The sequence below is a fragment of the Lynx rufus genome, unplaced genomic scaffold (genome assembly GCF_022079265.1).
Source record: "Lynx rufus isolate CCGP_SWC_20201006 ecotype Redwood Valley unplaced genomic scaffold, mLynRuf1.p SCAF_19, whole genome shotgun sequence".
NCBI lineage: Eukaryota > Metazoa > Chordata > Mammalia > Carnivora > Felidae > Lynx > Lynx rufus.
In genome coordinates, this window is record NW_025814833.1 from 15,339,025 (window position 1) to 15,351,697 (window position 12,673).

At 36.9% G+C, this 12,673-nt stretch overlaps 1 protein-coding gene across 3 annotated transcripts in view; it reads right to left on the minus strand.

Moving 5' to 3' along the window:
* The window catches only part of CUL4B (cullin 4B), a 37,584-nt gene that overhangs the window by 19,680 nt on the left and 5,231 nt on the right, over nt 1-12,673 (minus strand). For all 3 annotated transcript variants that reach the window (XM_047081899.1, XM_047081898.1, XM_047081900.1), the window contains 6 exons: nt 3,542-3,645; nt 3,048-3,117; nt 2,210-2,283; nt 1,261-1,423; nt 1,025-1,114; nt 651-733 (listed from right to left, as the gene is read on the minus strand). In XM_047081899.1, coding sequence (XP_046937855.1) covers nt 651-733; nt 1,025-1,114; nt 1,261-1,423; nt 2,210-2,283; nt 3,048-3,117; nt 3,542-3,645 — 584 coding nt within the window. The remainder of the gene's footprint in view (nt 1-650; nt 734-1,024; nt 1,115-1,260; nt 1,424-2,209; nt 2,284-3,047; nt 3,118-3,541; nt 3,646-12,673) is intronic.

The window sequence follows — 12,673 nt, forward strand, 5'->3', positions numbered from 1 at the left end:
CAGGAACTCCTTGGTGGTTAATATTTAGGAAAGCACAGAAACAGTTTCTCCTCCAAACACCTACTGATTTTTTTAAAGTTTATGTTTGACAGAAAGAGAGCGAGACAGAGCATGCGCACGTGAGCGGCAGAGAGGGGTAGGGACAGAGGATCCCAAGCGGGCTCTGCGCTGACAGCAGAGAGCCCACTGACAGCAGAGAGTCCGACGCGGGGCTTGAATTCACCAACCATGAAATCATGACCTAAGCTTAAGTTGGAAGCCTAACCAATGGAGCCACCCATATGCCCCATACCTACTGAATTTTAATCAGCCTAGTATTTTTTTCATTAAAAAAAAAAAATAAGTTCTACGTCCAATGTGGGGCTTGAAACTTACGACCCTGAGATCAAGAGTTGAATGCTCTACCAACTGAGCCAGCCAGGCACCTCTCTAATACTATTTTTAAATTACATCCTTAACACATGCAGACAACCCTTGATTAAATCTAATTAACTAGAGAAAAATAACTTGAAGTTTACATTAAGAAAACAATTGTTAAAAATCTCAAATCACACCTGAAAATGGGTACTAACAGGTTTGGGGATGCTTAGTGCCTTAAGTGATTCAACAACACTGGTTAAAGTCTATTAGACTGAGCATATAATACTTACTGGGTGGTCTGATCTAAGTAAGTAATAAGTCTGTCTGCTTCTTCTTCTAGACGTTTGTTAACATGATGAAGATATTCAGGAACCTACAAAGACAGTTTTTCATATTATTGTTTTCCTCCCCATAAATCATTCAGAAAATGTCAAATCCAAAATACCCTGGGGACAGCCCTGAATGACAGGACTGAAACATGTAAAATTATAGGTAGTTTACGATCCAGAATTCTGGCCTTTAAGGAGAGAGAAAAGAAAGGAGAACCTAAGTGAGAGAAAAGCGTCACAACGTTCAGAAGATAAATGCAAAAGGCAGCTTATGCTCTATAAAGTAAGGTCTATTATGAGACACAGTGGATTTATTAATCATGATTTTTAAGTACCTCTCTTTCCTGCATTAATTTTTGGCCTTCAGCTGCATAGAGCCGGTTAGTTTCTTCCAAAAACCGTTGTTCAAAAGAATCCTGATAAATCTGGGGGTGGGGGGGAATCAAAACAAACGAGTTCATTTATTCAATACTTATTAAATGTCCTCTATGTGAATAGCACCATGAATCTGGTTTTCAAACATCAAACTAGGAATAGCAATTAGCTCTGTAAGTGAAGTAAGTTAACTTACTTGCAAGTCAGACAGCATGCTCAAAAGGCTTCGGAGTAAACTTCTATCAATTGCTTCACCATTCCTTTCCCTCTCAATCAAGAGAAGAATGCCATCAATTGTCTTATTCTGGACTTTCTGATCACTTATAATATGAGCCCTAAATAACTCTAGTCCCATGTCCCTAAAATAAAAAACATATATAATTAATTGACAACAATACCACTTCTAGAAAAACCTGCTTAACTTCTCACCACATGTTAATGAGGGCCCCAGATTTGAAGCAGCAATTGTGAAAAGATAAAATCCACACATTTAATTTTACGTAACATTATTAGAATTAAAGTATACAGGAAAATCATTGCCTTTAATGAGAATTGAAGCTAAATTCCTGTCTTCCTCCGTAACTAAGTTTGGTTGTATTATTTCCTTTGGTGGATTTCTTCCTTGGTCAAATCAAGAGACAAAATTAGTTCAAAGATATAAAATGGTTTTCACTGTACTGGTAATGAAGGCTAATTGGTCATTTGTAATCTGGCTTCAGTACTCAAAAATCAGTAAACTCTCCAGATAATTACTGCAGGCAGATACTAGGCACATGGTGGGGGAAAGAGCTCGTTATACTATTCTATTTTCATATATGGAATTTTCCATAACAATGTTAAAAGATAATGAGCAAACTCTTGATAAGCAACAAAATAATGCACACTCATAAGATAGTCCAGAGCAAACTTTAATCCCTTGGCTAACAAAAAAACTTTATAAAGTATCATATGCTCAAGGAATGCGAGCTATCTCCAACATAGGCAAAACTAATTAAGAAGGTAAAACTGCTATAAATACAAGTCTAGAAGCCAAATGTGAATTTTTAGAATGTTCACAGAATCACTTACTCTCTTTCCATTAGTGTAATTAAGATTTAACTATCATTTGTAACAAATCTTTTCGTAATTTTTTCTGGCATTCTTACCAAATCGAGGGTAGCATTGAATTCTGAAGAACGTAAGTTCTATCCAGAAACAAAAAAATGCTTCTAATCATGATCTGCCAATGAAAAAGAAAACCAATTTTTATATTTTGTTAAGCTGAAATATTTGCTCTTGATAAAATAAGAATTGCAGGGTTCACTTTTATACATAAACTACTAGAATCAAACACACAGATAAAGAAATCTACCTGAGAATATGCCCATGCCATTTTTGTTAAACTATTCTATTGTCTTAATCCTTGTTGTAATTTCTAGAAAAGGGACACTTAGAATGGTCCTATGACTTCTCTGCAACTTGAGAAGTAACCAAAAATAAAAACAGAATCAAGGAGACACACATGCAATTCTTCTTCAGTAACAGTGCCCATTCAGAGTGAAATTGCCTTAAATTGCACGTGTGGGTTTTGGGTACGGGGATTTTAAGATTTTTAATTTGCGATTAAAAGGTATAAAATAAATACGATTAGGGAAAAGGAAAAAGTTCTGATCTGAATAAACTAAAATGCATCAGGCACCTTCACAGGTAATCAAGTAGGTGGGTGAGATATCCATCAAGACTAACAGACAAAAATGTTACTTTTTTTTAGTCATATAAATACTTTTAGTTTACGCATGACAAAAATAAAAATGATCCTAAGGTGCAAATCATTCTAAACTTGTGGTCTTCCTATAACTAGCAGTTTTAAAGTAGAAAACTCAAAATCTGTTTTCAATTCAGAACAAGAGCAGATACTGAGGCTATCCCCCAAACATTGCAAAGCTTTTAAAACATCCATGTATTTGAAAAAATGTATTTAACTACAATATTTTTCCAGCTTACCATTTGTCTGCAGTGGTTTTGCCAGCATCTATCAATCTTCTTTAGAAAAAGAACACTATCCAATGAATCCATGAAATATGTCAAGGATATTTTTAAGTGCTTAGTACAAGTAATAAGCAATAGAAGAGCACATTTGTCTTATTATAGAACAAAATGCTATTAAACTGTAAAAAAAGTTTTAGATCCCACTAAAAAAATACCTTTTAGAACAAGTCTTACATATAAGTGAGCATTGTGTTGTTTATGATTTCCCTCAGATTATTTTTTCTTAAAATGGAAATTTGTTAGGACAAGAGTAAACTTATACTACAATGTAAATTTGGAACCTAATTAAAGCTGAAAAGTCAAAAACTTGTTTCTTCTTTCTCTAGAAATGAAATTAACAACAAATCTATAAAACACAGGCATTCCACTTCAAGTTGGGTTAAATAGTGAGGGACAGGAAAAGAGGTCAAAGATAAAAAAAACAGTATTTTTGGTTTTTAAAAGGATATTCTCTGAACTGATGAATTTGTGCTTTGATGTGATCTTCACAAATCTGTCTCAGCTGTTTGTACAAGTTTGCAGAAATCTTGTAGGAACAGAGATTTTCCACAGCCTGCAAGATTAAACACATAATTGTTTAAGGAGAAAAATGGGGTAGGGATTTCTCGATTACTTACATCAAATTCTGAATTTTTTTAAGTTTTTTTTATTTTTTTTCATTTTGAAAAAGAGCATGTGTGAATGGGTGAGGGGTGGGAGGGGAGAGAGAATCCCAAGCAGGCTCCTACAGCCAGCACGAGCCCCATGTGAGGCTTGAACTCATGAACCATGAATTCATGACCTGAGCTGAAGTCAAGAGTCAGTTAATTGATTGAGCCACCCAGGAAACCCTCAAATTCTTACTATTTTAATATTTTTACATCAATTTATTTAAAAAAGTTTATTCATCCATTAAAAAAATTTAATGTTTATTTACTTTTTGAGAAAGAGAGATAAACAGAGCATGAGCAAGGGAGGGGCAGAGAGACAGAGGGAGACACAGAATCTGAAGCAGGCTCTAGGCTCTGCACTGTCAGCACAGAGCACAAAGCGGGGCTCGGGCCCACGAACCATGAAATCATGACCTGAGCTGAAGTCTGAGCTTAACCGACTGAGCTACCCAGGCACCCCATATTCATCCATTTAAAACACAAAGGAAGAGGCCTGGGTGGCTCAGTGGGTTAAGTGTCTGACTTCAGCTCAGGTCATGAACTCTCAGTTCATGAGTTGGGTTCGTGAGTTCCAGCCCCATGTTGGGCTCTATGCTGACAGCTCAAAGCCCGGTGGCTGCTTCGGATTTTGTGTCTCCCTCTCTCTCTCTGTTCATCCCCCGCTTACACTGTCTCTCCTTCTCTCTCAAAAATAAATAAAGATTAAAAAAATAAAGTAAAATAAAATATGAATGCAGGTGAACTTTTTCATAACCAACGTACCACCCTCCCCCCCCCAAAAAAAATCCCCACCAGTATATTTATTATATTATATACTGTTCAGGTTAAGGACACAGGGAATCAAGTCAAGTTCTCCCCCTACGGAGACATCCAATTTGTAACAACTACTATATATAAATGCTTTCTTGTTTAAAATGTTCATTGTTTTCATAAGCAGCATCCCATCTTGAGATTTTAAAAAAATTTTTTAATTTATTTTTGAGCGAGAGAGACAGAGTACAAGTGACGGATGGACAGAGAGAGAGGGAGACACAGAATCTGAAGCAGGCTCCAGGCTCTGAGCTGTCAGCACGGAGCCTGATGCAGGGCTCAAACTCACGAACCTTGAGATCATGACCTGAGCCGAAGTTGGACACTTAAATGCCTGAGCCACCAAGGTGCCCTCCATTTTGAGTTTTAAAAACAATTTCACCAGTTGTTTATCAGATGAGTTGGGCACTTTGACCACCAATGAATTAAAACTTAATTGTACTTTCTTTGAAAGTCATCCTAAGCAGAACAATAGAAACATTACTGCTAGCAGTATTATAAGAGTATGAGGTAAATACCAAATACTTTTCTCCAATATTTAAGTCTAAGAATATTTAAATACAGAATTTTTTTTAATTTGCACAAGTGAATAAACATTAATTATAACCAAAATGACTGTATTTTTTCTTCATTCTAATAGTTGAATTGGTCTTCCTTTTTTACTCAGATCCCAAAAGGACAAACTTCAGATTTCAATGAGTTTCTTGTTATGTGTATCAAAGGCTTTCAAATTTAAAACAACAGGCATGGTAAAAACTCTCAGGATGAACTCTGATATAATCTACAATTCCAACTAGTAATAACTTAAACATAACACCAAGATTCCTTCCTCACCACAACAAAAGGCAGAAAATCCATTAAAATTGACTCCAAGTTCTGTTGGTTGGAGTGGAATTTTATAAATACGTAGTTTTAAGTCACATTCCCAGCATGCAGGTCCAGTAAATAAGTTAGTAAATGAAAAGAAACCTTAAAGAAAACCACTTATATCATTGGAGGAAAGTCACTGCACCTCACCAGGAAACAGCAGGCCAATTAGATACAGTAGCTATGGCTGAATAAGAAGCCTCAGTCTCCCCTGGCCACTTTCCAAGTGGCCTTGGGGTAGGCCACAAATACCTAAAGGGTGTATTTATGCTTATTTCATGAGCCTTTCTGTTCACATTGGTTCTCTATGGATTCTCCCCCTTCCTCCTTTAGTAATCTCATTGTATCTGGTATTCCTCTTGAATGACTCATTTTGTCAGCATTTATTTCCCTGCTTAGATTCTTTGTACTTCATCTTATGCACATTTCCCATTTCCAGTACTTCTCCGACTCCTCCTTTTCCCATTCCCTCCTGCTGTATTTCTCACACAAGATATCATATTCCCTTATGACTTACTAGGTCCCACCTCTTCCAATAAGCTTTCCCTAACTGCCTCACCTGGCACTGTCACCAATCATAACACAGTGATCTGTCACTGAGTCAATACTTTACCTTTTCAAGTATATCTATCCCCTAATTCTCCCTAATGAGAAAAAGAGATCATGTGCTTATGTATCCACATATTCTATTAATGTTTTGGGGGCTCTGAACCAGGCAATACAGTAAATATTCAAAAACCAACATACTTACAACTAGCAATGTGTCTTGCACATAGAAGGGGCTTATAGTATAAGGAGAAAACTGACCAGAAAACATATAATTACAAAACACTGTTAGGTGCTATGGTAAGGATAAGCACAGAGGCAAGGCCCTAACCCAGTCTCCTTAGGATAGGGGCAAGTCAGAAAAACCTTCCTAAGAGATAAAGAGGTGGAATCCCAAAGACCAAAAGAAAATGAAGAGCTAGTGGGAATAGCGAGAAATAGAGAATTTAGCCGGGCTTTACCATCTCCCCCATGTTTAGTTGAAAAGTGACTTAAAATGTTAAGAGGCAAAAAAAAAAAAAAAAGGCAGGAAAGGGAGCATCTAAGGATCTAAGGTGAGTCCTGAAGGTCAAATTGAAGAGAACACTCTGCTTCTCTAATTTAGTTAACTTTGACTGTTCAACATATATAGACCAGATCTAGTCATTTCCCTTCCCTGACAACCTTTCATCAAGCTCTAGTACTGTTCTGGAGAAATCCCATAATAGGTATAAAAAAATACAAAGGGCTGGGGTGCTTGGTTGGTTCAGTCAGTGGAGTATGTGACTCTTGATCTCAGGGTTGTGAGTTCAAGTCCCATGTTGGGTGCAGAGATTACTTAAAAATAAATTCTTAAATAAAAAAAAAACTTTAGGGGCACCTGGCTGGCTCAGTTGGAAGACGACTGCGATTCTTGATCTCGGGGTCATGAGTTCAAGCCCCACATTGGGCATGGAGCCTACTTTAAAAAATCTTTGGTGCAGGGCACCTGGGTGGCTCAGTCGGTTGAGCGTCTGACTTAGTTCAGGTCAAGATCTCAGTCTTTGGATTCGAGCCCCGTGTCAGGCTCTTTGCTGACAACTCGGAGCCTGGAGGCTACTTCAGATTCTGTGTCTCCCTCTCTCTCTGCCCCTCCCCCGCTCATGCGCGCGCACGCGCACGCTCTCTCTCTCTCCCCAAAATAAACAAACATTGAAATAATAAATAAATAAACAAACAAACAATCTATCTATCTTTGGGGCACCGGGGTGGCTCAGTCGGTTGATTTCAGCTCAGGTCATGATCCCAGAGTCACAGGATAGAGTTCTGTGTTGGACTCTGCACTAAGCATGAAGCCTGCTTAAGATTCTCCCCCCTCTCTCCCTCTGACTCTCTCCCCCCTTGCACGCTCTCTCTCTAAACTAAAAAAATTTTTTTAATCTTTAAAAAAATATACAAAGGATTAAACCATGTGGTTCATGGTCTACCATTTACGTAAAAAAGACAAAACAAATAAAACACACACACAGTTGTTTTTACATACATGAGACACTGCTGGAAAGATACTCCCCAAACTAATAGTGTTTGTGGAGAGAGGAACTAACTGAGTTGTGGGGGGGGGGGTGGGTAGAGGATAGGGTGGAAGTGAAACTTTTCACTATATGTTCTGTATTATTTTTTGGATTCTGAACTAGATGAATACATTAAGTCCTCAAAAAATTTAAAATATTTGCCTTACCCAATAAACCCTATCTTCCCCACCACCACTTTTCAGCATGGCATTCAAGGCTCAATTTTACCATTTTAGTCTCATGTCTGTTTATGATCTTCCACACATACTATCATCTAAACACTCTGCTTTCCTTACTTTTTAAAGCAAGGTTTGTTTGGAGCAATCACGTGTGCCTAAAATAGGGACTTCCAAAAATTTTTGACAAGCCACAGTTAAGAAACACATTGTATGTCACAATCCATTATACATAAATTTATGTAACTTAAACAAAACTTTCATGAAACTACACTTATTGTTACTATGTGTGATGTTCTTTGATTATTTTCTATTTCATGTCTTTTAAAAAATGCTGGTCATGGCCGGGGGGGGGGGGGGGGGGGCGCTGGATGGCTCAGTCGGTTAAGCATCCAACTTCAGGTCAGGTCATGATCTCACCATCCGGTCCATGAGTTCCAGCCCCATGTCGGGCTCTGTGTAGACAAGCTCAGTGCCTGGAACCTGTTTCAGATTCTGTGTCTCCCTCTCTCTGCCCCTTCCCTGCTCATGCTGTATCTATCTCTTAAAAATAAACATTAAAAAAAATTTTTTAAATGCTGGTCACAAACTACTCATTTCATGAAGCTACTTAAATATAAGCACCTTAGGAAAAAGGCCTAAGTGATCTTTTTATGTCCATGGCATCTGTCCAGCTTTGCACACAGTAAGCAGTAACTAATTCAACAAGAACTATTTAACTAAGTGTTCTGTACCCTATTAAGTACTGGGATAGAAACATGAATAGGAAAATGTTAAATAACTACTTAAAGTTTGGGATAAGCTCTATTTTATTCCAGATCTTTGAAATGAACTATTAGAAATGTATTTAGTATTATTTTATGTCTCATTTCACATGCAACTATTTATATCAAGCAGATTCTAGATCATTTTAAAAGTCTCTTAAATAAAATTATCTTTTTACTTAAGCTCCTAATCATTACTGGTAAATATGCTGCCTTAAAAATTCTTTTTCAGGGGCGTCTGGGTGGCTCAGTCGGTTGGGCGTCCGACTTCGGCTCAGGTCACGATCTCGCCGTCCGTGAGTTCGAGCCCCGCGTTGGGGCTCTGTGCTGACAGCTCAGAGCCTGGAGCCTGTTTCAGATTCTGTGTCTCCCTCTCTCTCTGACCCTCCCCCGTTCATGCTCTGTCTCTCTCTGTCTCAAAAATAAATAAACGTTAAAGAAAATTTTTCTTTAAAATTCTTTTTCAATGCAGTCAGATATAAAATAGAACATTCTAACAAGTTTCTAACCTTTATTCCCCAAAACCTCAGCCCCTCCCCTCCAAAATCCATACATATCACATCAAAAACATGTTTGTCTGAAAAAAAAGTGTTTGTCTGAAACAAACAAAACCACACACTCCAAAGAAATGTAAACATGTAGCAAACAAAATGTAAAACTACAGTTCCTGAAATTTGATGCTTTGGGGAATACAGGATTTAAGACAGCAAAGGCACATAAGATTGCACAAGGGGCAAGAGAAGGAACAGAAATGAGGGTAAGTAGTAAGACTAGAATAAAAAAATGAAGAGGACTAAAATAAGAATAAAAAATACAAAAACTACAAAAATAAACATAGTAAGGGAGGAAATCTAGAAATTTTTCTCATTTAACAACGATAGACACCAAGAAAGATATTAAATTCCCACAGGGTGCTGAACTCTGGTCGTTGGCCTAATGGGTTGGGTGTTATTTTTCAAACCATATATTTAAAGAAAGGAAAACACACCACCAAGTTTTCAACAAACGATACAGCAATAAAATCTAATTTATCTTTTTACATTTAGGAAAAATGGCTACAATAAGATACTCAAAATACATCAAAAACTAAGAACTTACAGAAAGGAAACCAGACATGAAACCTAAATTATTTTTCTTTTTACAGCTAGTAAAAAAGGATTTAAATAAGACTAAAATTATCAAGGACTAAGAATTTGTAGTCACACTTTAAAAAAAAAATGTTTGTTTATTTTTGAGAGAGAGCATGAGGAGGGGAGGGGCACAGAGAGATGGAGACAGAGGATGTGAATCTGAAGCAGGCACCTCACTGTCCGCAGCGGGCCAGACATGGGGCTTGAATCCACAAACCTTGAGATCATGACCTGAGCCAAAATCAAGAGTGGTACTCTTAACCAACTGAGCTATCCAGGCGTCCCCCCCACCCCCGCACTATTATTAATAATACATAAAATTATTTCCATCAGAATTGAAGTATGGACTAGACTTGCCTTCAAATAAAATAAACATTTATATTAAGAATAAATGTTATATTTTCATATATAAACTACCAGCCAGCTCCAAAAAAGGTAGCTGATTTTAAAAGACTATACAGCTACTTATACAAGGCTGAGTACGTAAGAAAAATAATCCCATTATTTAAAACACCCAAAATTCCAACTATTATAAGATACCACATGTAAAAAACAAGACATATTCTTGAGAAGTAAAAAATACTTGTTCCTAGAGAGTTCCTCTCTTTATTATTCTTTCAATTTGGCTAATGATGTCTACTGACACGTATCTGGAATGTAATCTATTTATCAGCCAGCTGTTCTGAGTCAGTGTGGATTTAGAATTTTATAACATGTGGCTTTAGAGCTGTACAGTAAAGGGTAATCTAAAAATAAAGATATCTTTTTAAAAAACTCATTTATTATCATCATTATCAATGATGACACCAACAAACAGTAGACATTGTAACGAGCAGTTTTTCTGCAGTATTATGTTTACAACTAAACAACCCTAACACAAAGATAATGTTACTCTTCCATTTTGCAAATGAGGAAAACAAGGCTTAGAGAAGTAACTTGCCCAAAGTTATCATGAGTGGCAGATCTCTAATCTAAATCAGGCTGATCAACTCAAAAGTCAGTGCACTTAACCATACTCCTATCTGTAGTCAATCAAAAATAAGCAAACAACAAAAAAAAATCCCCCAAACTAAAATAACATTAACCAACCACTGCCTCACACTTACCAGGATTTCAAGGTTGTCGAGGAAAGTTATTTTTAAACTCAAGTACAATTCTCATTTAAAATCACCCTTAAAAGACATTTGTTTCTTGCAAATGCACTCAGAACCACATATTCTGTTCTAGAAACTAAAAACTCAGGGAGGCAGTACATGCCATCCATACTAGGGACTTCTATGATTAAGCTTTAAAACCGTTTGCGTGCAGAGAAAAAAGTTCTGCATAGATATATGCCAAATAAGCGTTTACTTCAGATACAAAGGATAGCATGGGGGAATGAGAGGTTTGGTGAACTTTTGCTTGGTGTAATACTACATTACTTCTACGGTTTCAATTTTAGGAGAGTACTTTTTTTTTTTTTTAGGAGAGTACTTTTAATTTACATTTCAACCAGTCAAAATTAAACAAGCACCTGAAATCCAGATGGTATGAACTTTATTCCCTTTATCTTTTTGTGAAGTTGAACATCTCAAAATAAACTTTCTGAGAATGATCCAAACGAGCATTTATAAAATTAAAGTCAAAAACAAAAACAGTTATAAACAAATGCTTTTCAATTTATTAAAGCAGAAATAGTAAAGAACTATGAAAAATGCAAAGAGTTAAAAAGCTGTATCACTGATTTTAGGCTAAAGAAATGCAATTGAATAGCATGTAATAATTCTGAAATACAGGAAAGGAAAAACAGAAAAAATGTAAGCTATGAGCTCCTGAAACAAAGACATTTAACAGAATCAATTTATCAGGAAACATTTTTTAATGTTTCTTTAATTTTGAGAGAGAGAGAGAGAGAGAGAGGGAGAACACGCCTGTGCTAGCGGGGGAGGGGCAGAGAGAGAGAGGGAGACAGAACCCAAAGCAGGCTCAGCACAGAGCCCAACACAGAGCTCGAACCCACCAACCTTGAGATCGTGACCTGAGCCAAAGTCAGACGCTTAACTGAGCCACCCAGACGCCCCAGGAGAAATATTTTTGAACCCCAAAACTCTAGAAAAATATTCAAGGTAAAGTAAATAGGCTTCATTAGCAATCACAATCTGCCATAAATACAAAATATATAAAATAACATTATTGAAACTAAAGATGCTGTACACCAGCATATCCAAATAAACACCATATACGTACACGAATGAAAAAATTACCTTCTTTGATGACAAAGTTTTTTCCCTAAAGTGAAGTATTTATTTGCCTCAAACACTGCACTACAGAGGTATTCAAAGAGCTGTGGTGTATTAGTGAAGCAGCATAGTAGTAAAAATGCACTGGACTTGAAACTTAGGCATCTCATTAACTTCCCTGAGACTCAGTTTCCTCATCAACAGAGGAATAATAAGCACTCCCTTATCCACTTGACAAAAGGTTTCTTCTATAATGCTTAAATGAAATAATAAAAGATGCACCTGCTTTGTAGACTGTCACCTGCACTATATGAAAAAAGCTATTGGACTACATGATCTGATCTCTTAAAGCCCTTCCAACTCCAATTCCGTAATTCTACTTTTAATATTGTACAACTCAGGAGCCACATGTGCAATATACCAACAAAGCCAAGTAAGGTGGGCTCATTCTTAAGTAATAACTTACTACTACTACCACCACTATCTGATACTTCCATAGCTTTATAAGGATTAGAATACTGTACAACATTATTACTATGGTTCGGACGTTGTTCTGAGTGTTTTGCATGCACTGACTCATTCAATTTTCAAAGCAACAGAAACTGATGATCTTAATTGGCTTATTACAAGTGAAAAAGGCACACTGTGACTTATGAAAAAGCTGTACTAGTGATATCATCTTATATTTCTAGATCATAGTGCTTCGAGGTGTTTCTCACATCTTACTGGATTCTTACAAGTAGCTCCATGAGGTAGATAGGACAGTTCTTCTTTCCCTTATTTTACAGAGAAGCAAACTGAAGTCGAGAGAGGTCTAATTTCTTGCTCAAGATCACAAAGGTGATAGCAGCCAAAACCAGATCCCAAATCTGTCTCCTGACTCCTAACCC